The sequence below is a fragment of the Camelina sativa genome, chromosome 7, assembly GCF_030686135.1.
Source record: "Camelina sativa cultivar CO46 ecotype springtype chromosome 7, ASM3068613v1".
In the NCBI taxonomy this organism is placed as follows: Eukaryota; Viridiplantae; Streptophyta; class Magnoliopsida; order Brassicales; family Brassicaceae; genus Camelina; species Camelina sativa.
Genome location: NC_141886.1, coordinates 8,317,799 through 8,345,082, shown reverse-complemented (window position 1 = coordinate 8,345,082; position 27,284 = coordinate 8,317,799). Strand labels below are relative to the sequence as shown.

General features: G+C 35.0%; 2 protein-coding genes, 1 long non-coding RNA gene and 2 pseudogenes across 6 annotated transcripts; 1 reads left to right on the top strand and 4 right to left on the bottom strand.

Annotated features, from left to right (window-relative positions):
* The first annotated feature begins 1,675 nt into the window (after positions 1-1,675).
* On the top strand, positions 1,676-3,148 carry LOC104704436 (aspartic proteinase CDR1-like; annotated as a pseudogene).
* A 3,366-nt stretch (positions 3,149-6,514) lies between these two features.
* Positions 6,515-9,453, bottom strand: LOC104700730 (chaperonin 60 subunit alpha 1, chloroplastic). Its single transcript, XM_087457991.1, has 8 exons — positions 9,184-9,453; positions 8,689-8,872; positions 8,479-8,600; positions 8,191-8,398; positions 7,963-8,108; positions 7,576-7,882; positions 7,032-7,483; positions 6,515-6,949 (listed from the first exon to the last, which is right to left on the bottom strand). Exons 1-8 carry the CDS (start codon positions 9,235-9,237, stop codon positions 6,659-6,661), a joined length of 1,764 nt encoding a protein of 587 aa, XP_087314117.1. The 5' UTR covers positions 9,238-9,453; the 3' UTR covers positions 6,515-6,658.
* Positions 9,454-13,881: 4,428 nt separating this feature from the next.
* On the bottom strand, positions 13,882-16,006 carry LOC109125411 (protein neprosin-like; annotated as a pseudogene). Its single transcript, XR_015562813.1, has 7 exons — positions 15,786-16,006; positions 15,597-15,677; positions 15,130-15,339; positions 14,864-15,022; positions 14,734-14,787; positions 14,477-14,620; positions 13,882-14,382 (listed from the first exon to the last, which is right to left on the bottom strand). The product of XR_015562813.1 is annotated as a protein neprosin-like (transcript).
* Positions 16,007-17,457: 1,451 nt separating this feature from the next.
* Positions 17,458-18,957, bottom strand: LOC104700729 (uncharacterized). Of its 3 annotated transcripts, none has more exons than XR_015561468.1 (4): positions 18,615-18,957; positions 18,385-18,451; positions 17,776-17,845; positions 17,458-17,647 (listed from the first exon to the last, which is right to left on the bottom strand). It is a non-coding gene; the product is annotated as an uncharacterized LOC104700729 (long non-coding RNA). The 3 variants fall into 3 exon arrangements; XR_015561467.1 differs by having other exon boundaries at positions 18,589-18,954; XR_015561466.1 differs by having other exon boundaries at positions 18,546-18,916.
* A 163-nt stretch (positions 18,958-19,120) lies between these two features.
* LOC147941041 (uncharacterized) lies at positions 19,121-23,899 on the bottom strand. The gene is made up of 4 exons (XM_087458367.1): positions 23,495-23,899; positions 22,830-23,425; positions 20,148-22,670; positions 19,121-20,051 (listed from the first exon to the last, which is right to left on the bottom strand). Exons 1-4 carry the CDS (start codon positions 23,897-23,899, stop codon positions 19,121-19,123), a joined length of 4,455 nt encoding a protein of 1,484 aa, XP_087314493.1.
* Between the last annotated feature and the right edge of the window lie 3,385 nt (positions 23,900-27,284).

Here is a 27,284-nt window from a genome sequence, read left to right as displayed (position 1 = left end):
GATGTCGACTTCCCTAGACCCTAATCAAGTACTAATGGTATTTATCACAACCAACAAACAACAAGCATTCATCATGACTGACTCGACACTTACCTACACTAACACCACATAAATGAATAACACCAAGAAAAAAAAAGAGAAAAGATAATATGAATACTAAAAAAAATCTTACATTAAGATCATATGCAGACATAAATGGAATTAAAACAAAAACAAAATAAAAACAAATAAAAACCGGTACAAAATCTTACCTTGTGTTATGAATTTGGCTCAACAAGCGCCTCACTTGGCTTTGTCCACTTCACTTGACTCCTTGTGTTATGTATCTTCCAAAGCCAACACGCACCTACAAGAAAGTGACATGTCAAAACAGATGGAACAATGTCGGAACCATATGAAAAATAAAACATGCGAAGTATCAGAGTAAGAGAAACATATCTTTCTCTACCAATAGATCAGCTTTCCAACCCCAATGGCTTCAAGGTCTGAATCTGAACAAACATTCAAGGCATGGCTTCAAGGCTTCTCATTTGTCGGATACTGATGTCGGACCAACTGATACATATATACAATTACAAATCAATCAAAATGTCACTACTGATAAAAAACGAGTTGATCCTATGATTAAAACAACACAAATCAGCAATCACATATATCAAAATACCGCAGGATCAGTTTCTCAATCATATAGCAAGAACCCTAAACACTACTTCTATCTGATTTCGAACTTTAGTCATGAACAAGCAAGTACTCTTTCAAACAACCAACCCTAAACCCAAATTTACGAACAAAATCCAAACAACCCTAATCCCTCCTAACTTATCGCGAATTCATCCTATTAAACGGAGAAACTTACCCTCAGTTTCCAATTGCTTCAACCTCATCCGAATGAATCGACTCCAAACTCAAATATCTCGGAGTTGATTCAATTTCCTCCGATTCGCCTCCCCAGATTAAATCTCCTCCGATTCGGATCTCCTCCAACCCAATCGCCTCTGATTCCATAGCGTAAACATATCCTTCTCCTTCTTTTTATCAATATTGGACTTCGATCGAGAGAGACCGAGAGAGAGAGACCGAGAGAGAGAGAGAGAGATGAAAGAAAGAAAAAAAATTTGTCTGTCGATTCGCCTCCCCAGATTAAATCTCCTCTGATTCGGATCTCTTCCGACCCAATCGCCTCTGATTCCATAGCGTAAGCATATCCTTCTCCTTCCTTTTATCAATACTGGACTTCGATCGAGAGAGAAACTGCGAGAGAGAGACCGAGAGAGAGAAAGATGAAAGAAAGAAAAAAAATTTGTTTGTGGAACCAATTTTTTTTTCCTTCTTCTATTTTTTTGTTCGGCCAACGAGCACTTAAACACGTACCGGCTCTTAGCACATAAACGAATATGCAATATAAGAGGCTCTCTTGCATTTTTTTTGTTTAATCTGATTTTTTTTTTCTCCACTAAAACCTCCCTTAAAAACTGTGCGTTGGAAATAACCTTAAAACTAAAATTTCTAAGAAAATATACATTTGTCGATTGCAAAGTGGTCATCTAATTTCCATTAGTGGAAAGTAAACCAAAGGAACAATATAAAACCCGGAAAAAATGTAAGACTTCACATCTATTAATATGTGTGCATGAATGCATAACATTTCACTGTGTCTCAGAAACCCATAACAAAAAAGAAAAATTATTCGATCATTATGTCTCTTGAGACTACGATGATCGCTCTATTTCTTGAAATCGTTACATGTATTCTCTTTACCACCACAACCTCATCACCTCACGGCTTCACCATCGACTTGATCCAGCGTCGCTCCAATGCATCTTCTTTTCGAGTCAGCTCTGATACTCAGCTCGGGTCACCTTACGCTAACACCGTCTTTGATAACACCGAGTATCTAATGAAACTACAGATCGGTACTCCTCCTTTCGAGATCAAAGCTATCTTAGACACAGGAAGCGATCTCTTATGGACACAATGTTTGCCTTGTACTAACTGTTACGACCAATACGCTCCCATATTCGACCCTTCGAAATCCTCAACCTTCAAAGAGAAAAGATGCGACGGGCACTCTTGTCCTTACGACATTGTCTACGGAGACGGAATCTATACCAAGGGAACCTTAGCGACCGAGACAGTCACGATTCATTCAACTATAGGGGAGCCCTTTGTGATGCCTGAAACCATTATTGCAGGGCCGGTCCTATGTTAAAAGTGGCCAAAAGCATTTTCAAAACGTAAAGGGGAAAAAAAAAAAAAAAACCTCATGAAGTACCAAGATAAGACTCAAACCTGAGATAATAGACATAACAAAGGACTACTGAACCATCAGACCAAACAGATTATTTTGTATTTTTGGCCTTTCAGTAATCTATATCTTCTGTGGCCTAAAGCAAGTGCTTTGCTTGTCTTATGGACGGGCCGGGCCTGCATTATTGGTTGTAGCCGCAACAGCTCAGGGTTTAGTAGAACGGGTTCTTTGGGCATTGTTGGTCCAGATTGGGGATATTTATCGCTCGTTACTCAGATGGGAGGGGAGTACCCAGGTTTCATTTCTTACTGCTTCTCTGGTAAAGGAACTAGTAAAATCAACTTTGGTGGGAATGCTAATATAGCAGGAAATGGGGTTGTATCAACCACTATGTTTATGACTACAGCAAAACCCGGCCTCTATTACCTAAACCTAGACGCGGTCAGCGTTGGGGGAACCCGCATTGAGACATTGGGGACAGTGGGACACCATTTCATGCCTTGGAAGGGAACATAGTGATAGACTCTGGAACCACTTACACGTTCTTGCCTGAAAGCTACTGTAACCTAGTAAGGGAGGCAGTGGAAAAAGTTGTGAAAGCGGATCGAGTAGTTGACACTAGTCGCAACGACATCTTGTGCTACAACTCTGACACCATAGAGATATTTCCGGTAATCACAATGCATTTTTCTGGCGGTGCGGATCTTGTCTTGGAAAAGTTCAATATGTATGAGGAATCGGACGGAGGAGGACTGTGTTTGTTTGGCTGTTAAATGTGGTAATTCGAAACAAAAAGCTATCTTTGGGAACAGGGCACAGAATAATTTTTTGGTGAGTTATGATTCTTCTTCACTGCTGGTTTCTTTTAAGCCCACCGATTGTTCTGCGTTGTGGAGTTGAAGAAACAATGCAAGAGAGTGTCTCTTTATGAACTTTTTTATTATTATTATTTTCACACCTTCGGCTTGTTATTTATATTTGTCTTTTCAATAAGAACAATAAACATGGATATGTTTAATTGAATAATATGCGAAGATGAGTTGCTTAAAGAATCTAAAATGTTGTATTGGCATTTGGCAAATATTAGCTAGCACCTTACAAATGATTGTTATGTTTGTAGCCTTTAATTAAGATTAGAAGAGCAGAAAGAGATCTATATATAAAACATTAAAACGTAAAACAACAATTAACAAGAAAGAGAGATCCAGTTGGATCAGACAAATGCATATCAGCGTATGAAGAGGCAAGACCAAAGAAAAAGAAGTTATTATCGGTTAACTGTTCAGTTCGAGAACCGATAACCGAATGCTTGTATAATTGTATTTGTTGCCGATCGCTTCGTATCGATCTGGTTATTTCGGTTCAGGATTGCCTAATTCTAATGTTGTATTTGGCAAATCTTAGCACTTTCCAAATGATAAAATTAGGTTTATAACCTTAATTCCCCTCAGAAGAACAAAGAAATCGACTTTTTTTTTAAAAAGAGTAAAAATCTCACCTTGGAGTCTTGGACACCTTTTTAGAACCCTAGGAGCCACAAGTTGTGCCAAGCCGTTTGAACCCTCTCATATGGTCAAATATACACTTTTCTAGGAAGTGTGAATCGTTTCCTCTACCTTAGCGTTTGACGCAAGTAACTTACATTTACTCTTCAATACTTCCTGTTTTATGTTTTTTTTTTCTTTTTTTTTTTCTTTCTGGTTTAGATTTTCGTATAGACTTTAAATCTCTTAAGATAGGTATATACAAGTATCTCACTGTTTTCTTTTTGCAGATTTGCAGTGGTACACATTTAAAAGGCAAATGAAGTAAAAAAATGGCAACAGAGCGAAAAAAGTTTCACTCCATTGCCTCTTACGAAACCCTAAACCCAAAATCCTAATAAATCTGTAATGTGAATTATAGAGCTTTCCGCGACTAGACCACAAGAATCAACCATCCGAGTTGAAAAAATGGCGACACATATTTAAAAGGTAACGGAGTGAAAAAATGGAGGTGAGAGAAAATAAAACAATATTATGGTGAGAGGAAAGCAGTCGCCGGCGACCGTTTAAAGGGGTTGCTGTAATCGCTCAAATTTCCAGCGACCTTAATTTCTCTCTATGATGACGCTGAACGGAGTCGCTACAATGTGAAAGAATGATTAACTGCTTTTCAATAGAGTAATTGCTGCCTTTTTTGTTGATTTATTGTCGCCCAAAACAGCCGCCGGCGACTGGAAACCGAACATGGTCTACATTAACAGTATGTAAAAAATGTAATTATACCCGAATTCACTTTGATGGGTAGGAGCAAAATTTCCAATTTCTGTTAGGCCAAAATTTCAGACACATATATGTGTGCATTCGAAAAAGAATTTTTTTTTTATTATATCTAATTTTGTGGACACACAACTGTGTAGTTAATTAAGACTTTAAAAAGGTTTAAAGCCATAATAGTCATTTATTTGCCAATCACACTTTTTTCTTTTATTTATTTTAAACCTTTGAAAGCCACTTTTTTCTAATTTTTTTAAAGCACCAAAAACATGCTTTAAAATTAAAATATTATAAAAGCATATTTTTTCTCTCCCTTTTATATTTAAAAGCTCTCCACAAGTGTGTATATATATATATATATATATATATTTTACATAATTTACTTTTATAAATTAATTATCCTCATTTTTTTCTCTTTCTTTTAAGATCCATTTAACAAAGAGTGTCATTTTACATTTTCAATGAGTGTTTTAACAAAATTGATATTTTTTTTTGTCATCTAATAGAACAAAAGTGTGGAAAGTCTACAACTTCAATTATTTCTTATTCTTATAGTTATTTGTTTTTAATTAATTTTAAACAAAATCACATATTTGATTGGCTTATTTATAAAAAACATAATTTATCAATAAAATGCTATATAAATTAATTTCAGACATAATTTATATTTATTATTAATATATAATAATAATAATAACAGTTACAGATTTGAAAGTTGTTGGTAAACAATAAGATTTTAACAGTTAAAGTTTCTACAGTCAAACATCTACAACCAAATTTTCATGCATCTAAAATCTTAAAATTAAAGTCTCTACATTCAAAAGTAACAACCATTACCAATTAGGGCCTATACATTTTTTTCTTTTAAAGCTTTGAAAACTATTTTCTTATATTTTTAAGAAAATTATAAAACATTATTTTTTCTCTTCCCGTTATATTTAAAAGTTCTTCGCAATTATATATCTATATATTTAACATATTTTATTTTTATAAATTAATTATTCTCATTTTTATTCTATTTTTTTAAGATCTATTTCAATAATTATTATTTTTATTTTCATCATGATCATTAATGATGGTGGAAAAGAGTTTATGAAGTTTCATTAATGATTGACTAAAATTTAAAATTTATTTTGTCATTAAATTGATATAAATTAATTTCTAACATATTTTATATTTATATTTATTATTAATATAAAATAATAATAAAAATAATAGCTACAACTTTAAAAATTGTTGGTTACCAATAAAATTTTAACAATTAATTTTTCTACTGCCAAATTCTTTGCAACTAAAATTTTAAAATCGAAGTCACAGTTGAAAATAACAGTCGTTAAAATTATAATTCATGTAGTCAAAATATATCATATATCCATCCTTATAATTCCATCTTTAATCTTTTGAAGCACATTATTCAAACTTAAAAGTCTCTTGATGTTTTTTCGAATTATTCAAACTTAAAAGTCTCCCTGCATATAAAATGTTTGGTCGAAGTACACTAGAGACAATAGCATAAATACGGAACCATTTTTTAGGCCAACTCGAAACAACATTATTGATGTTTCCTAGTAAGAGGTGAGGTATAAGACCTATACGACTCACTTTGTTTCCACAGCTCAATCATCATCTGAAAGATTACAACGTGAATGTATCCATTTTCAAAGGGTGTACATCTCATCTTTAAATTTCAATTTTGCAGTTCTTTCCCAGAGTTCGATTTCATCACGAAAGCTATGATCTCGATAATTCTAGGCTTGCCAGCCTTTCTTATAATATACCAGCAGACACAACCTTTCGTTGATGTTCAGTAACTAACAAATTTAACGAGTAATTGAGTACACCAAGAAAACATTTTCTTTCGAGTAAATTGTGAACTTTAATGTACATTTGGTCTACATATGTCTACTGTAACAAGAAGTCTTGTCCAGAATCATTCTAACTCTTTTGAATGTCCAAGTTTTATTTCTGCAACTTCCATTGTAACACTAACAACAAATCAGAAAGATCCTTGGACGAAAAAAGATAATTATTTCTCGTTATTGTTAACAAACTAACTCATATTCCCCCAAAAAAGAAAAAAAAAACATTGCAGATAAATGGGGATGACAAATGTGCAAAAACCATTGTGATGATAAGGTGTTTGTGTTTATGATTACACCATGAGACCCTCAGGAGCAGCAGCAGCAGCAGGAGCCTTGGGTTTTGGTTTGTCGACAACAATGGCCTGAGTGGTCAGTACCATTCCTGCTACGGAAGCAGCGTTCTGTAGAGCACATCTTGTCACTTTCGCCGGATCAATCACTCCAGCTTCCAACAGATTCTCGTATGTATCAGTCATTGCGTTGTACCCAAGCTCCCATTCGCTGAACATAATCTTTTCGACAACAACCTCTCCTTCGATTCCAGCATTCTGTGCAATAAGTGCAGCTGGTGCCACCAATGCCTGAACTCAAAACATAAACCCATATAAGATAATAGTCACAATTCATCACAGAAGTAAAAAAAACTCAAATGCTCAAAGTTACCTTTTGTACTATATCAGCTCCCAAACGTTCATCAGCATCCTCAAAGGTCTCCTTAATGGCGGGAATAGCAGTGGAGAGATGGACCAAAGTAGCACCACCACCTGGAACTATACCTTCCTCAATAGCAGCAAATGTTGCGTTCTTTGCATCCTCGATACGGAGCTTACGGTCTTCAAGCTCAGTTTCGGTTGCTGCACCGACTTTAATGACAGCAACACCACCAGATAGCTTAGCGATTCTCTCAGCGAGCTTCTCTGAGTCATATACTGAATCAGTCTCGAATAATTCTTTCTTCAGCTGAGCAATCCGAGCTTGTAACTCGTCCTTGGAAGCTGCATCTGCAATGAGGGTAGTCGAGTCTTTGCTAATCGTCACTTTACGGGCAATACCCAATTGATCTATGGTTGCATTTTCAACCAGCAAGCTCATGTCACTGGCTAGGTACTCAGCTCCTGAAGAACATACCAAAAAAAAGATAGAAACTTTAGAGCACAACAGAGAGAGTATAAAGATACAAGTAAACCCAAGTGAACTCTGGATTTACCTGTCAAGATTGCAATATCTTGAAGCATGGCTTTTCTTCTTTCTCCAAATCCTGGAGCTTTAACGGCAACGACGTTAAGGACACCACGGAGCTTGTTCACGACAAGGGTAGCTAAGGCTTCACCAGTAACATCCTCTGCAATAATCAACAATGGAGCTCGAAGCTGAGTGGTCTTCTCTAATATAGGGATGATGTCTTTGATTGCAGTGATCTTCTGATCAGTGATCAAAACCCTAGCGTTCTCAAACTCAGCTAGTAGTTTCTCAGGGTTTGTAACAAACTGAGGCGAGATGTAACCTCTGTCAATCTGTTATTCAAGGTAAATAAACAAGTTAGCAATTGAGAAATCAAATCAGAGTTGAAGAGAATAAAAAAACAACCTCATACCTCCATCCCTTCTTCAACTTCGACAGTGGTCTCAAAAGAGGATGATGATTCAATGGACAAAACACCATCAGGTCCAACTTTGTCAATGGCATCAGCAATCATTGACCCTATAAGGTCATCATTTCCAGCAGAGATAGAAGCAACAGCTGAAAAAAAATGGAACAGTTGATTAGTAAACGCAATCAACATTGCTGCATCACAAGGGTAAGGTCTCTGCAAAGTTAGTACCTTTGATGTCATCACGACCTTTCACCGGCCTAGCTTTCTTCTGAAGCTCTTCGATCAGACCTAGCACAGTCTTATCAATTCCTCTCTTGAGGGAAACGGGATTCGCACCAGAGGTGACGCTCAACAATCCGTGTTTAATGATTTCCCGAGCAAGGATAGACGCAGTGGTCGTCCCATCACCAGCCGAGTCATTAGTCTTACTCGCAACCTACCACATAACAACACCAAATTTACCACACCGTATTAACAAAGACAATAACAAAGCTACATGCTCTCTCTCACACAAACCTCACGAATAAGAGCGGCACCAGCGTTTTCCATGGCATCAGGTAACTCAATAGCCCTTGCAATGGTGACTCCATCATTCACCACTTTAGGACTTCCAAATTCATCCAACACAACATTCCTCCCTTAAGAAATAACGAATGAAAAACATCAAGATAAGTAAAACACAGAAGGAGATTGTGAAAATGTAAAAGAGCTAATTACAAATCATACCTCTAGGGCCAAGAGTGAGACCAACACAATCAGCAAGCTTGTCAATACCAGCTTGAAGAGCAGCTCTAGAGTGCTGGTCAAAAGCAATTTCCTTTACATTTGCTCTAACACTAAAACGTCTGTTTGGCCTCTTGTTGTAGCTTACTCTCTGACCTTGCTGCTGACTTCCTCCTCCTAACTTACTCTGCACACACACACACACACACAAAATGAATAAAGTATATTCATTTACATTAATCCCAATCAATTTCATCTATTTCCCAAACAAAATTAACCATTTTCTCACCAACCCAGATACCAAAAAGTGAAAAGCGATTAAAAACAGAACAAAGTACAGGTCATATCCAGTGGAAAGACATATACTTTCTTGACAAAACCCAGAAACAAAGTAAAAGTCTCAAATCCAATTGTAACAAGTACTGAAAGATAAATTCAATTTCTTCTGTGGTAAAGTAGTCTAAGGAAGATTAAGAAAAAAGGAACAAGCTTTGCAACCTGACGGGAAGAACAGAGGACGGAGGCTGAAGAGAGAGCGTTAGCAGACGCCATTTTTTTCAGAACAAAAGCAGCGAGCTTTTTTTTTTTTTTTTTTGGGTAGAGGAACGTTCTGGATTGGTGTGGATAAGGAAGTGGTTAGAAGTGCAAACGAATAGTGTGAGAGTGGGAGAGGGTTAGGGTTTATTAGATAAATGATGGAGTTGGAGAGTAGCTGAGAAAAAAGGATCCAGAAGATTCGTAAAGAGAGAGAACCGTTGATTTAGTAACAAAAAAGGCTTTTCACTTACTTTGATTCTTTTTATATGGGCCTGCTTTGGTTTTACTGTTTATGGCCCAAAACTAGATATAGTACTCAAGAAAACTTGTGTAGATCATTTTTTGTGAATTTCCAATTGTATTGTAGTTTACAGGCGAAACAGGAAATCTACACTATATATATATTTTTGGAGACATTTTTAGTAATTAAATCATGGGTTAGAACTTATTTACAAGCATATCATTGACATTAAATACTTAATTAAAAAAACAAATTAACTCTACTTATTGTATATTCGAATTTTGTTTTTAGAAACTAAGTGTTTTACATAAATTCGGTTTATTGTTATAGGAACACAAAAAAATATATCATTAATTTCAGTGTAATTTTTCTACATAAATTCTAAATTTAAATAATCATTTAAAAACTACTGTAATTGTATGATTTTAAAAAGTAACAAATATATTTATCATTCAATTTGATATCTTATTCAAGGCAATGATAATAAAATATAAAAAATATTACTTGCTCACAAATTTACTTTTATTACATATTTAAAACCAATCCTCCTAATCCTTTTGATCCGCTATATATATCTTCCCATTAGTAAAAAAGAAGACCACATTATACTAGAACGACAAAATTACATTTTACACTTCTTTCTCTAATTTAGATCTTCAAGGCATATATTTTTTTTAAAGATTTTGTTATTCTTCATATGTTGATTATTGATTGACAATGTTGTTGTGTTGATGTTGATGTTGATGGTAAATAAAGTGCTCGTTTTCAGAATAGATTTGTTTCTAACAATTATTAAACAAAAATTTGTGTTTCTAAACTTTTTTGTGTGTGTTTGTGACTTTATTATCAGGAAACCTAAGGTGCAGGCACAAAAGATGTGGCATTTAAGTTATTTTGACATCCTAAAGCCTCTTGAAAGTGGAGTTATGTCGTGTCTATCTCACCAAAGAAAAACGGAGCAGCAACTATTATAGTATGTATGCATATATTAATGTGATATATTAGTGTAAATCTAAAAATATCAGGTAATATAGATATAATTATTATATATAAAGTATCAAAATCATGAAAATACGAATTAGTCTTTTAGTTATTTTATAATTTTTATTTGATCTCTCATGTATCAAATAAGATATAGATTTTAAGAAAAAATTTAGTTGTAAAAGTTATATTTTACTTGATAAAAATTTGAAAAATTGATTTGATAAACAATGATTTTTAGCCTCAGATACTATTTTTACTTTCACGGATTTCGTATCATGAGTTTTTGCGGATTAGAATCTTTGAACAAGTTGCGTGTCCTGCCTAGCATGACGGGTTTGGACTATAGAACCAACACTAAAACTAATAGTTTATTTCATATACTATAGATGTGTAATCATAGTTTAGAAAATTAACTTATAAATTATTTAGTATATGATTTACAAAATATTACACAGATTATAACACATTTTTAATATTCCAAAAAAACAAAATACACACATAAAAATATACACTAACATACCATATAGGCATATACCTCTGTTTAATTCTAAAAAACAAAACAAATCTAAAATCTTATATTCTATTTAATAAGAAATTTGATGTAATTAATTTATAAATTGTATAGAACGTAAAAAGAAGAGTATAAAACATAAGAAGAAAAAAAAACAATCAAAACAAAATTATAAATTAATTAGATAAAAGTTAATTAATTGGGAATTTCAAAACTAAATAAATTAAATATTATTATTTAAAATACAGAAATTTATAATTTAGTCTTGGGATGTACCGCATGTGAAAACCTAGTGTTTAGAAAAACCAGAACAAAAATATAGTGTAGTGGTTTCTTATTATTTATTTTAATTTGTATAGTTTTATAAAATATTTTGTCAATAGTTTACGTTACATACTCATTTTTATTTTACTATTTTAAATGTTTTTTTTCCATTTAAACTATTTGTAAACAGTTTGATAGGTGTGAATTATATCTAAAAATAATGACAACTAACTACCACATGATTGGCATACTAATAAATTATTTCTAAAATTTTAAACCAAAGTTTTGAATGATTACGATGGTCGAATGAACAGATTTGTTAGTATTTAAGTATGTTTTTTTAGGGTGAACAACAAACTACGGCAGACTAATTTTATTTGTATATAAAACAAGTTTGTGTTTGATCTGAAAATGATTTTTTATTTATTTTTCGTGTCTACATCACGCCAAACATAATATATACTCTCTCTCTTTCACAATGTTTTAAAGAGATATTTTCTTTTTATTATATAGGATGTTTTTCAAGTTTCTATGCAACTTTTAGATTAGTTTGATATTTTATATTATACAGTCTTGTTTATGATTGGTTAAACTTTTTTAAAGTAGTTTTTTTATTAATCTACGTAATTTACTCAAAACATCCTATATTTTGAAATGGAGGGAGTATATAATAGCAATTTGAATAAATGCTACAAAAAATTATGTTTTTCAATTGTACCTTTTGGACAAATTTCCAATAAAATCTTCAGAAAATTCCAATGGTGTGTTTTACGAAATGTTGTGATTGTTCATTGTAACGGTTTTTTTTTAATAAAATTGTAATTGTTCACTGTAGAGTTGTGTTTGTTTCCATATATAATAGCAATCTGAATAAATGTCACCAAAAGTTGTGTTTCTTCATTCATACCTTTTGGATAATTTAAAAAAGTTTGTAAAAAATTTCAATTGTGTATTTTATCGAAAAGTTACGATTGTTCAGTTACTAGGTGATCCTCATCCACAACAACCATATCTCCTAGACAACAGAAGTTACAAAACATATCAATATAGATCTGACCAACACTAACAATTAGGTCTGGCCAAAATAACTGAATCCAAGGAACTGATTCGAAAAACCCGACTTGAAACTGAATCCGATTTTTAAAAATATTCAAATGGGTCCTAAACCTCAAGGTCCAAAAATCCGAAGCCGTACACGAACAAGTACCCGAACATACTAGAAAGATAAGTATATACTATAGATATATATAGTTAATACTAAGGTTACAAATGTAATTGTTGTAAAAAAAATGTAATTAGTAAATACCTAGGGTCTCTTATTCTCTACTACTATATATACTTGTAATATTAACACATAGTCAGTTCGTGTCCAAAATATGTGAGTTTTTGGGGAATTTTGGAGATTTTTGCGTATTTTTTGTTGTTTTGGGGTAAATTAAAATAAAACACTTGTGTGTTGTTGTGGGAATTTGGGATAATTTCAAGTAATTTGAAAGATACATACATATTATTTTTTATTTTTTGAATATTGGGTAAACCTGAACCGAACCTGACCCGATCAAACCTGAATCGAAACCAATCCAAACCCAAACGGATCCTAAATTTCTAAATTCGAAAACCCGAACTTGAAAAATCAGAACCTGAATCCGACTGAATACCCATATGCCCATGCCTACTAACCATGATGGGTTAATACCCCTGTTTTAGAAATCGCTAGACGCTAGTCGGGCGGTCGGGATGGACCTAGCGCCTAACGAGAAAATTGGAGATTAAACGGGAATTAATCGGAGACTAGTTTTAGGGTTATTTTATTACATTAATAATAAAATAAAATATATAGTATTATATATATATAATTCTGTTTATGTTAAAATAAAATATTAAATAAAAAATAAAACTATAGTATTGTCAATGAAATTACGGTAAACACATAAAAACGTAATTTTAATAGAAAATTTATGATTTGATTAAAAGTTTGTATATTAGTTATTGTAAAACATCATAAACACTTAATTTAAATGTTTAAATAACAAAAAATATATATTTGATTTATATGTGGTTCTAAAAATAATTATTATATACAAAATTAAGCGGTAAGTAATTGGGTTAGACGGATTATAATCAAATTAGACATGTATAATTGAATAATCGATGCTAGACGAGAATTAATCATTAATCGAGGTAGAAAAAGTGGAGCTAGCGATTTTGCAGGACATAATCGGTGTTAGGTGGAGAATCGTAAGACCGAGGTTAATACCCTCGGCATATCGGGTTTTCTTCCTTTCCTGTGGATCCGTAATGGTCTCGCACACAATGAGGATATCCAACCCCTTTCCATTGAGAGGGTTATCTCTCCTCTAAACTCTATTAATAAATATCATATTAGACCCTAGACTACTTTCGGCATAGACCCATAACTTAGCTCCTACTTAATTTTTGATAATTGACTTTTTGTCCAGTCACACTATTCCACCTACCCGAAATTCCCCGATTATTCTAAACATATAAAGTTCTCCGCTGAAGAAGAAATTCAACTATCTGGAAGCATTCAGAACAATAACATTACAGAAAAAAATTAAAAGATCATGTATTGAGCTTGTAAATAAATAAATTAATGAACTCAATTTAATATCCTGATGATTTTAGCTTACATTATGTATGGTTCCAAGACTGAATCTTTTCTTATAACTTATTTTCATAATCACATAGATATTATCTGATGGTGGTAAATAACATACCCTACTCGTTTTACAACGTACTTCTATGACACAAATATTTATGGTTATAGACAATTACGATTTCGACCAGGACCTCCATAAAAGAAATTAAGTCCCCAAGTACTATCAAAGCCAGACCTAACATTGTAACAACTCTCTTTCGTCATATAAGAATAACCTCGCTCAGGTGGTCTTAGATGATCATATTCATCAAGTATCTCAAGATTCCTAAAATAGCTAGCTTTTTCATATCCTTCTTGGGCGAAACGTCCACTCCCCATTTTCGATGTCGTGTGTCGTGAACCATCATTAAAATTTATAATTTCTCCTCCCCAATTAATATGAGTCGCACCAGTGTTGTGATGGTTAAACAATTTGGAAGGCCAATATCCTACAACTATGTTTTCATTAAATTTTAACCACCAATTCCCTGTATGAGGATCCTATAATAATGTAACATTCATTTTTAGTTTCAAGGTATCATCCGATGGTAGTTTTTGAAGTTATATGATGACAAATAGTCTTAGCTATATTAACCTTCCATATAGTTGTTGTAATATGATATTGTTGGCCATTCAAGGTGGAAACCTGTTTTATAGTAGCACCAACGATAAATGCTTTGTTAACAGAAACAAAACCGGTGCAATCAAGATTGTAGCAGCCAGACTTATACCCATCGGCCTGTTTTCATGTTACGAAACAACAAACAAGGAAATTTTTTTTTCCAAAATATAAGTACATAGTCGTAAAAATATATAGAAAAAAAAATATATCAGTATAAACATTTGACTCACAGTCCAAAAAATAAAAATTCTAGGGTTATCGTCAACATAAAGATCCGGATACACCTGATTGAAAAAATAGGATACCAAATAAATGAAGAAATTAAGAATATATGTATATAGTTGAAAAATAATGTAAGACCTGCCACCCAACTTCAATGCTGTTAACTTCTGAGACAGGGCCAGCCGTAACCCACATTTGTGCTAGGCTAAACTCTTTTTTCGTTTGTATGTAAGGTTTCCACACGTTTATATCCGCTTTGGCTCCATGAAACTTTCCGTCAACTTTAACTACGGCATACTATAGGTGTACATATACATATAATAAATTTAAGACATGCATATATATATATGGTTAAGGTACTAATAATTACTGCTTTTCAAATGCTTATTGAATAATATATGTACCTCATGAAGTTGGGGATTGTCGTTCGAATTTTTTTACCTATATCTTTCAACCGATCTTCTTCGTAAAACATCTTCTCTACTCGTTCTTCTAATTGGGATACTGTTTTTTGGGCATCTACCATTGATTGTCCAAAGTTGAGTCAACATACTTTGATCTTTGGTATTTGTAGATTCATTATTTTATCCTTCTGGAACAAAACTTGGTTGCATCTTAAGAAGAAATGACGTTAGAGGAAATGAAGCTAATTAAAGAAAGTAAATGATAACCTAGACATAGTTTGTTCAACAATTTAAAATGGTGTTATATTAGTTTTTTTTTAGATAGATATTTTCTACTATTTGTTGAATGTTTACTAGTAGTATCAAGTGATGGAAATAACAACACTATATAGTATATAAATATAGAAATGAACTCTATGTTACAAAAATATATATTAAAGATAAAAGATTAAGTAAATTTTATGAACCTGAATGGTGTGGTTTTTCAATAAATCATAAATTGGATGGTTTTTCATATGAACACAATCTATTATATCTCCGTCCGGACTCTACAAAAAAAAAATTATTTGCACATATAAGTACAATCTAAAAATGAGCAAAAATGAAACATAGTTAGATGTAATCATTCTCCGTGAAATCCTGCAAAAATGTTTTACTTTGAATGATTTAAGAAAAGGTTTGTTGATTTTTTTCAAGAGTTGATCTATTTCAGCATCACTAGTATTGGAAAATTCGCTTCTTGTGACTATTATTGCTATGGTTAGAATGTTAAACACAAAGTTCGCTATCTTCCGAGTGATCATGACTAAAACCACACAAAACTGTTTTGATATGTTTTGAAGAGTTTATTCTTGTTTGGGTCAATCCTTTTTATACATAAAATATAGAGCCTTGTGATTTGTTCTAGTATTAGAGTTGAGTCACTACATGAATCTATACATATTTATTGCATATTATTGAAAAGAGGCCTATAGAAAGTTCATGCAAAAGAAAATGCAACAAATCTATGCAATAAAAGTTGATACTTAGATTTTCTTATTAATAAAATGAAAGACTTTGAATAAAATTAAAATAACATCCAATTAATTATACTGTTTCTAAAAATAGATTATTTCATTATTTCATTTTGGACATGTATACAATACAATTAATTTAGTCATAGCTTTTAATGTTATCACAAACAATAATGAAAATCGTATATTCAAAAGCAAAAAGCAACTAAATAATCTTAACGAAATCATATTTAGACTTGAATATTCATTAGTTTACGGTTATTGTCGATATTATAAAACTAAAATCTTAATATTTTGTATCCGTAAACTAATGATTTATGACGATAACCGTACATAATTAAAATCAACCAGGAGGACTCCTTCAATTGAAAGCAGGAGTCAGTCCGCACCTGCATGCATGGAAAGTTCTTACCATTTCTGTGGTACAAATTTTTTAACAAAAAAAGAAAAATTATGTGGTACAAATCTACGCCCTAACATATGGGTGACATAAGTAATACTACGCTATTGTGAGAAGATGGAGAATGGTACAAATCTATGCTCTCCTCATCCGTATGCTCCAACCTGTATGCTCCTACCTCCGTTTCATGGCAGCCTCGTGCCAAAATGGCTGTCCTGTCACCCAATCCATGGATCTTCATTGATTCCGGCGCAATGCATCACTTAACCACAGACTTTAATAACTTGTCGCTCCATCAACCATATCATGGTGGCGAAGAGGTTACCATTGATGACGAAACCGGTCTTCCGATTTTGCACACTGGTTTTACTTCTCTTTCAACTCCCTCAGGTTCTCTTGCTAAATATTATGTGTTATATGTGCCTAATATTGAAAAGAATCTTGTCTCGGTCTACTGATTATGTAACACTCTTCGAGTATCTGTTGAATTCTTTTCGACATCCTTTCAAGTGAAGGATCTCAGCACGGGGCACGATTACACTACACGAAAACATGACAGTTGTGACCGAAAAATTAGTCCCAAAATGGTCACAAAGTAACTGTTTAAAACTAATTTGAGACTGTTTAAATCGGTCGTTAATTTTTGGTCGCAAATAATAACAGTCGCGAAACGGTCACTAATTTGCGACCACTTGTTGACGTTAAATAACGTCGTATATAAGCGACTATTTTGCAACATTTATATAAAGTCACATTTTAAGACTAAATTTTGACAGTTTTAGTAGTATTAAATTTGCGACTTAATTATGACTAATTTGCTAATGTCGAATTTAGGACTAAGCTACGGTGGTCACAAAAGCGTCACGTATTTGCAACTTATTTGTGACGGTCAAAAATTATAAATATAAAAAAAAATTAAAATGAAAATAAAATGGCAAATTTGATTTATTATACCAAAAAAGTTTTGTATCCAAAAATCCATAACCCAACCAAATCCTAAAACCAAAAGATGCCAAACAACAAGATAAAAAAAAGTAGTTCTAAGATGGAGAGGATGAAGTCTTGAGTTCTTGGTTTGCATCTTTAAGAAATTAGTTCTCATCATCTGTAGAAATAAAAAACGTAGACAACAAATAACAACACTGATTATAACCAATTATCTCAACTTTAATTGAGAGTATATAGGATTGCAGGAACTAAAGGTTTTTAAAACCTCTATGAAATGGCACTTACCACTATATATAGTGTACAACCATGTGATGATACTTGTTGTGTTCCTTCCAATTAATTATCAGCAAGTACCCTGTGAAAGACAACGTGAATCACAAAAAGAAAAAAAATTAGAATCCTTGAAACAATAAGAAGAAACAAAGACAAGCATGAAGAAACAATATAAGGTAGTGCTAATCGATTTCAACTTATTTTTTGTAAAGCTCCAGTTCAGTATATATCAGCGTCTAGTACAACATACACTATGACAAAGAAACATTGCAGATGAAAAAAAAAAATCAATGGTGTGGAACCATTCCATGGGAACAAAACCATATTTTTTCATTGAGACACTACACTCTGATTCAAGTTAAAACAATTATAATAGGTAGACAAAGAAAAGAGTCAAGTTCATGATGAACACATGAAACTGAAAGAACAAAGCAACAATCATCAACACGTAAAACTAAGAGAAATAAAATGCTGCAACTTTTCACGACAAAACTAAGAAATGTCAATGCTTTACATCTCAAGGTTCTAGAACACGAAACTAAAGGTGAGACTTTTAAACAAATCAATCTCAAAAAGAACACGAAATTATCAAACTTTCATGTATAAACGGCAATATATCACCTCGAGATGCTTTCGTCCTTCTTCTTCAGACCATCCTCTTGCTCGTTACATAATTGTTATTAGTTTTCTGCACAATCCACACGAAAACCAATCACTAGTCGCAATTTCGCCAAAATCAGAAGATACGAACGTGAATATAATATAGCCCAAGAAACAATTACCAAAACCAGAAGAAATGAAGAAGAAGAAGTAAGAAAAACGGACCAGATCCAACCAATAGAAACGCTCACCCAAGCTATATTCTCATACAGTGAATGGAACTTAGCCCAACAATCAACCACCGCCCCTCAGACCAAAGTTCCCAGATTGATGCAATCCTGAATCTGACCCAAAACAATCGTGTGACACATCGATGCAGTTGGGACAGAGGATACTAAAGCAGCTGATTTTGGATGGATCTTCACCAAATCAGAGGTACGAACTAAAAAGAGAAGGATTTGGAGAAATTTGAGAAAAGCGATGAGGGTTAATGGAAGGGAAGAGAGAGAAGATATGCAACAGACTTGGAGAAATTTTTAGTATTCAAGGTGCTAGGTTTTTTTTTTTTTTTTTTTGTTAAAAGGTTTTTGTAAATATATAAAAGGTCAAGTTTACATAATATAACTAATACAAGCAATGAAAAAATAAAGAGGACTAGTAACAGCTAGAAGGATGAACGATTGAAAACAAACAAAGACCGAAGAAAGCAGACCGAAGAAAGGAAAAAAAAAGCAGAGCCGAAAGCTTGTCAAGAAACTTAATACAACCAACATTGAAGAAGAGAGATCCCTCGCTTCAAACCCAATTGCAACATAGAACTACATTTGTTATTCATGGTGGAGATGATGCTTGTTGCTACTGAAACTGGGGAGACCGAAAGACTTTCATGGAATCGCCGATTTCTCTCTCTCCACAGTTCATAGATTGTACCCTGCCAACCTTGAAGGAGAGCAAGTTTTGTATGCTTTGATGATGAAACTGTTGGCATCCAAAGGAGGATCTGGTCCCAAAGAAGAGGAGGAGATGATATCTTAAGTCTTTGTGTTATCAAACTCCACACTTCAGCCGAAAAGGCACATTCGAAAAAAAGGTGATTTCGAGATTCAGGTGCCAAACCACAAAGAAGACAATCTAACTCAATATCTACTCCCCAAGTAGACAAACAATCAAGAGTTGGGTTGTGATTCAGTATAAATAGCCATGAGTTTATAGCATGCTTTGGAATGACAGCTTTGTGCCACACAAGAGGGGCCCAAGATTTTACTTGATTCGAAAACCTAACAACATTCCACACAACTTTAGAAGAGAAAGATTGTTTTATACCGTTTATTGCCCAGACTGGAATATCACTTGCTGATGACATAGTAATGGTAGAGATAAAAGCGTGGAGAAGAACTTGTCTCTCTGATCTGGCACTAGGAAGAGACCATCCATTCTCATTTCTCAATTCAGCGACAGTTGAAAACAAAGGGATCCCTAAGTGATTAGGCCCATCTGAACCAAGGAAATGGTAGAGAGATCCAAAAGGAGTCCATAGGTCCCACCAAAAGAAAGTAGAATCACCATTTCTAATATGGATGCTGAGAAATTTAAGAGCTTTGGAACGAAGCTTAAGTAATTTTCTGAAGTTCCAAGAGTAAGAAACATTCTTTTCATTGAGTGCCCATAAAGGAGATGTGGAAAGATACCTACTTTTTATCCATGCCACCCAAAAAGAACCAGCTCTAAAAAATAGCATCCAAAGAAGTTTCAAAGCACATGTTTCGTTCTAACTACTAATGTGCCTCAAACCAAGTCCACCTTCTAACTTAGGGAAGCAAATGTTAAACCAAGACACTTTAGCACCTGAGGGAGTGTCTACCTTTCCATGCCAAAGGAAGGAGCTGCAAAGACTGTTCATTTTTCTATTAACCTTCTTAGGAAGGAAGAACGCACTAGTCCAAAAACCTATAATTCCGGGGATAATTGAAGATATGAGAGTTAACCTACCAGCCAAACTCAGAAACTTATGAGTCCAACCATTCAGTTTCTTCCGAATTTGAGATAGCAAAGGATCACAATCTTTCACTGAAAGCTTTTTGGAACATAGGGGAAGACCTAAGTACCGGACAGGAAGAGTGGAAGAAGTCAAATTAAAAACAGTCTTTAACCGGTTCAAGTTATCCTCACTTACACCGGAACAAAACAAGGAGGTTTTCTCAATATTCATTGTCAAACCAGAGATTTCCTCAATTTTTGCAAGACCAGACATAACTCCGCTCAAAGAATGCTTTGATCCCTCTAAGAAGATTAATAAATCATCAGCAAAGCATAGATGAGTAAGCTGAAGGTCCTCACACCCAGGGTGGTACTTGAAAGATCCTTCTAGAGCAGCTTTATTCAACATTAAGGATAACACATTCGTTATCATAACGAACAGAATTGGGGATAAAAGATCCCCTTGGCATAGACCCGTCCTTCCTTTAAAGAAGCCTGAAGTAACCCCATTGATACTAATACTGAAAGACGGAGAACACACACAAGCTCTGATCCAGTTAATGAAAATAAGAGGAACCTTATAAGCCTGAAGAGAATCAAGAAGAAAGTCCCATCTAACTGAATGAAAAGCTTTTGAGATGTCAACTTTGAGTGTGATTCTTTCTCCACCAGAATTAAGATGATAACCTTGCATAACTTCTGAAGCAAGAAGCACATTCTCTATTATAAGCCTGTCCTTTACAAATGCGGTTTGGTTTGGAAGTATAAGGTCAGGAAGCAGACTATTTAATCTGTCTAACAAGAGACGAGATATGAGCTTGTAAACCGTATTAAGACAAGAGATGGGTCTGAAGTCCTTCAATTCAACAGCCTCTGGCCTCTTTGGAACTAGGATAAAAGATGTGGAATTTAAGGCAGTTGGGATAAAGGAATCATGAAAGAACTGGAGCACACTCAATGTTAATTCATGCCCAATAATAGACCATGTAGCCTTGAAGAACTCTATAGGAAATCCATCTGGTCCTGGTGTTTTATTGAGAGGCAACTTGAGAAGACAAGCTCTTATAGCTTCAGCAGAGAAAGGAGAGGAGGGAGAAGATTGCTGCTCAATCGAACAAGTTGTATGGATTAAAGAACTAAGGAGCTCAAGTAAATCAGGACAAAATCTGCCTCTAACTGAACGTAGGATCCCAGCAAAATAGCCGATAGCTAGATCATGAGTTTCTTGGAGAGATGAAGTGAAAGATCCATCCGGTTTCAACAGAAATTTGATGGCATTCCTAGCCGTAGTAACCTTATGGAAAAAAGAATTATTAAAGTCACCTTCACCCAACCATCTTAGACGAGACTTTTGTCTGTAAAAACTCTCCTCCGCAAGACTAAGATGCAACCACCCCTCCAAAGCTAATTTTTCATTCTGAATATTGATCTGAGAAGGGACATTCAAAGCTAACAGCTGAAGATCATTAAGCTTGGAGTGAGCCTCAACAACTCTCTTTTCTAAGCCACTAAAATTGTTCTTCATCAAATCTTTTATAGGCTTTTTCATCATTTTCAGCTTGAAACAGAAGTCTTTAAGAGTAAGAACTGATATACCAACATGTGTCCAAGCTTCCATAACAGAATCCAGAAAACTTGGATGCTTTGTTAAAAGCGAAAAAAATTTAAATGGCCTAGTACCATAAGACGGAGGAGGCGAGGCGATCTTTATATGACCAGGTGTATGATCAGAGAACTCAGGGGCTTGAAAGGTACAAAAACTAGAAGGGAATCTTAGCAGCCAATAACCATTCACCAAGCATCTATCTAGTTTTTTCCCAATCGGATCTCCTGATCTTTTGTTCGTCCAAGAAAATTTAGGTCCACAAAAGGGAAGATCAAAGAGACCTAAGTCAGCTAAACAGTCTCCAAACATACGCATACCTCTTGTAGAGCTGACCGTATTATTATTTGAGGTTTCTGCTGGACTAAGAATCTCATTGAAATCCCCATTAATCATCCACGACTTGTTTGCTAAACAGAGAGATGTGTATCTATCATGAAGTGAACTCCAAAGCTTTTTCCTTTCCTCTTCCTCGGTAGATGCATAAACCGCTGTGTAAATAAGAACTGACCCATCCTCCAAAGAAACCTCACAAGTAATTGAGTGAAGGTCAACAAAAAGAACTGTTGCTTTAGTCGGAGCTTTGAAAATGATCCAAATCTTTCCTAACTCCGAGAACTGGTAATTAGACAAAAGAGACCACTCTGAACCAAGAACTGACATAATAAAGTCCTTACTAGCTTCTTTTACATGTGTCTCCAACAAAGCTCCAAAAGTGACAGGACGACTACGAAGCCAGTTATAAAGAGGTCGATGCTTTGAAAAATCATTAAGACCTCGCACATTCCAAAAAAAGTTGTCTGACATATAAACAGATTATGGAGTGTGACGCTTCCCTCTTTGCACGGAGAGAACGCCACCTTGAGCATGTGAGATTTGGTCATACTTTTTTCTCTTTGATTTCTTATCTTTGGAGGAGGCTGAAGAGGGAGAAGAACCATAGAGAACCAGCGAAGAAGACATCTCACCCAAGACCAAAGCATTTTCCTCTACTGATAACAGTTCAAAAGGGTTTGAGATGGAAGTAGAAGGTTGAACCACTGAAAGTAAAGGCGAGGAGAGAATACTAGGGGTGGCCAATTCAGGCAACTGAACAGAATTGGTCGAAGCTACATCAAAGTCCACAGAAGAACATTCATGAGCAAGGGGTAACCCAGATGGAGCGGAAACAGAGGGAGCTCTGATAACATGAGAGGAGGTAGGTAAATCCTCTTTTCCATGAACCATAGAATCTGAAGTAGGGGTCGAAACTTGTTTAACATGGCCTTCAGACACGGGTTTCCAAACCTGTTGCTTTTCCACATGAGTTGATGAAGAAGCATTATTTCCAGGTCCTTTAGGGGTTTGCTTCTCTTTTCCAGCCAAAGAAGATTGCATATGTGAATTAATAGCAGTAGGACAAAGTGAAGCTTTATGTCCAATTTCATTGCAAAGAGGACAAAGAGGAGGTAACCAAGGGTAAGAGACATTAAGAAGCAAGACCTGTCCATCATCTCATTCTATTTCCAACACCGATGGAAGAGGTTTCATAAGATCTACAATTACTTTTACCTCGGCAGAGTTGACACTAGTGAAAGGTTTATGATCCACTGCTCGCCCCAACGGCCTACAAATGATACTTAAACCCTCTGGAGTGATTAAATCAAAAGGGATATCCTTAATAGATGCCCAAACTGGCGCTTTCTCTAATAAAGGAGGATTAAAACTGAATTCTGACTTCCAAGCCGTAACAAAGAACGGAGAGTCACCTACATGCCATAATTCATGTTGCAGCACCCTATTCCTTAACGATGGAGAGGGGATATGGAATAGAAAAGCATTAGAGGTCAGTTTATGAACTGTGACTCTTTTATCATTACCCCACAGAAAGTTTAAAACACCCCAAATCGGAAGCGAAATCTTCCGGGTTAAGCCGATCGGAGTGGCTGTCGCCTTCATCAACCAAAAACCCACCATTTTTAGCCGGAAAAAGCAAAGGATTCGAGGTGAATCCACTGATTTTCCGGTTTAGGGTTTACGTCGCCCTCGAGTCGTCGTGTAGGTCGAGAGAGAGAATCTCGGGAAAAAGAAGGAAGAAAGAAGGAAGAAAATGGTGAAAAAAAAATTGCTTTTATATTTACCTATCATCCAATCGCAAAACGCCACATATCGTTTCTCATGGATTACTCAAAGTGCTTCCCCAAGAATCGATTCTCAGCCTGTTGGACCGAAATATGGATTATTTATTCACATTTGGGGCCCAATTTAGAGAGAAACATTGAGAGTAACTTCCAGTGGAGAAGCTCTAAGAAATCTTAAATTATATCTATTTTGCGACCAAAAATATGTAGTTGTCTAATAGTCAGAAAATAGTCGCAAATATAAGACTATTTTCCAACTATATAATGTTTTCACAAATATGCAACTTTTTAGCCTCTATATTTCATGTAGTCGTTTATTAGTCACAAATTGGTCACAAAATCGTCACAATCTTTTGTAACGAAAAAAGAGTCACAAAAAGTAGTTTCAATATACATGTTTTCGTGTAGTGTTACTCCAAAGCGAAACTAAGAACGAGTTGTAAGACACTACAAGAAAACAGGCCATTTGCCACTCCTACTATAGTCGCTCTTTAGTCGCAAATAAGGGTTTTGCGACTACTTTGCGACTCTTTTCGATGGTCGCAAAAAAACGGTCGCAAAATATGTTGGTCGCAACATGGTCGCTTATTTGCGACGGATTACAGACTCTTTTTTATAGTCGTATATTTGCGACGATACTGTGACTATAATTGGTAGTTGTACATTTCCGACTAAACTGCAACGAAGTCTACTTAGGGACAGTTTTGTGACTACATATAACAGTCGTATTGCGATTAACGGTAGAGTCTGGGTTTAGCGATGGATTAAGGACGACCTATTAGTCCCAAAAGGGTTGCAAAGTCTGTTTTAGTTTAGTAGCAGTTGAGTCGCAAATTAGTCGTTTATTATTGCGACTATGTTAAGACTGTTTTTGTAGTCGCTAAGGAGTTCGTTTTTAGTAACTATTCTGCCACTATTTTGTGAATTGGTTTAGTCACAAAATAGTCACATTTTGTGAATTGGGTTAGTCACAAAATAGTCACATTATTTGAATTTGTTTAGTCACAAAATAGTTACATTATTTGAATTGGTATAGTCACAAAAGAGTCACATTTATTAATTGGTTTAGTCACAAATCAGAAACGTTTTAGCAATCCTAATTGTGATTAATTTGGGAATTTCAAATGCTAATAATCAAAAGGAATGATGATTGAAACTACCACACAAGCAAACTTATCATCCATAACAAAAAGATCATCCTAAACATCCAAGAAACAATATTCAAAAGCAAGTTCATACATAAAGAAAAGGGGAATTAGAAGTTTAGTTGGAAGAAGTATTAGAGGTAGGGGTTTGTGCAGCTGGACTGGAGGGTGGTGTGGTGCCTCCATCGATGGGTTGTGCAGTGGTTGTAGGCGCGATAGCTGGTTGGGTGGCTGCAGGAGGAGGAACCGTAAAAGCTGAGTATTCAGGAATTTTTTCAGAGATGAAGAGGACAAGCTTGTTGATCACAGCTTGAGACTCTCGGTGTTCCTGATCACGTCGTGCATTCTCAGACTCATGTTCAGATATCTTGCGCCGAAGTTGATCTTGAAGCTCCGCAAGAGTTGCTGCAGAAGAGCTCGCATAACTCTCTTTCCTTTTTCCTTTCCTTAGTGTCTCAACAAGTGATCCAAGGCCAAATGGGTTACCTCTGTTATCTGTTTGAGTACACTAAACCAAAAGATAAACATTCGTTAATCAGCACAAACCAGATAACCAAATGCAGAATCAACATCAAATATTCTAGGTTCCTAAGCATAGCTCATTAAACAAATTTAAGAAAACCAGGAGACTGTTAATCTAAGAATAAACATCAATCATCATTCACATTAAGAAACCAAAATTGACAAAGAAAAATCACACACAAAAGACAAACGAATTACCTCAAGGAAGATCTCATTTCTTTCTTCAAGGGAAAGAGTTCGATGTGTTGAACTCTCTGAACCATCTGGACCATCATTGTCCGTGTCAGTTTGTCTGTCTTCTATGGTCTTCTCATAGGTCTCAACAACTTGTTTGGCTTTTTGATCCACAAATGATCCATCTGGCCGAGTGTGTGTTTTAAGAAACACTTCGACCAGTGATACAGGACGCCCCAGCTCTTCCTCCTACAATGATAGTGAAACACATTAAATTATGAAAATTTTAGAAAAACATTAGGAGCTTAAGTGGCCGTGAGAGCATTAAATTATGAAAACATTAGAAAAACTTTGAGGTGAAGTGGATGGAAAGAGAAGTGTTACCATTTCTTGATGAATTTGTACATATGATTTCTGACCAGCTAAGTGTTTGTGCACTCCAAGGCCTCCACGGTCCGAGTTTCTGCAATGAGAAGCATTCTCACTCCTCTCCATGGCATCAGGGGTGTTCCAATATTCGCACATAATAGGCCATACTTTATCACCAATCCATGGTGGTTGTACACCACTCCTCCTAACTTGACTGACAATGCCTTTCATCCTGCTCTTTGTTATCTTCAAGAAACCTTCTTTAACAAGCTCAATAATCCCGATATCCCAATTATACTTCCGCTACAATAACACAAAACATTTAAGTTAGCAAATTGACCAATTCATTTATATAGAGTTAAGTGTTTAAAGCATTGTCAAAACTATAATTTGACTTACCGCAAATGTCCTGAAGTATCGCTCTTGAATGTGTTGTGGAGTAACCTTCCAACTGTAGTAAGGCCCATCAAACTTTCTCCTTAAGATTCCAGCAATGACTCGAGAAAGCTTTCCTTTGTGCCGGTTAAACCTGTTACATTAACTGAGTAAGTCTACTTGAAAATATGAACCAATAACCTATTGAAACTATTGAATATCTAATAACAACCGTTTACTGAACATCAAACAACAACAAACAACAAACAACAAACAACCGATTAGTGAACCTATTACCGCAAGAGGAGAGAGTGTTACCGAGTATACTTAAAGATCAAACTATTGAACACATTCATGCTTTTAAGATTCTATGTGACATACCGAGTATACTTAAAGAAAAATTACAAGAGGAGAGAGTGTTTATTCCATAGAGTTTCGACTCCAGGGATAGGATGCTGAGACATGAGTGGTAGATGTTCTCGGCCTGGAAGAGCTAGCAAACCATCTAACAGATCTTGGTAGTGATCGACATTTTGATTAGGGTTTTGTTCTTCCTCGTTTGCTTCGTCGCCGTTATCTCCCTCTGGAACAAGCTCCGGTCGGTTGAGGGTGAGGAACAGGAAGAGGCGCTTGTTG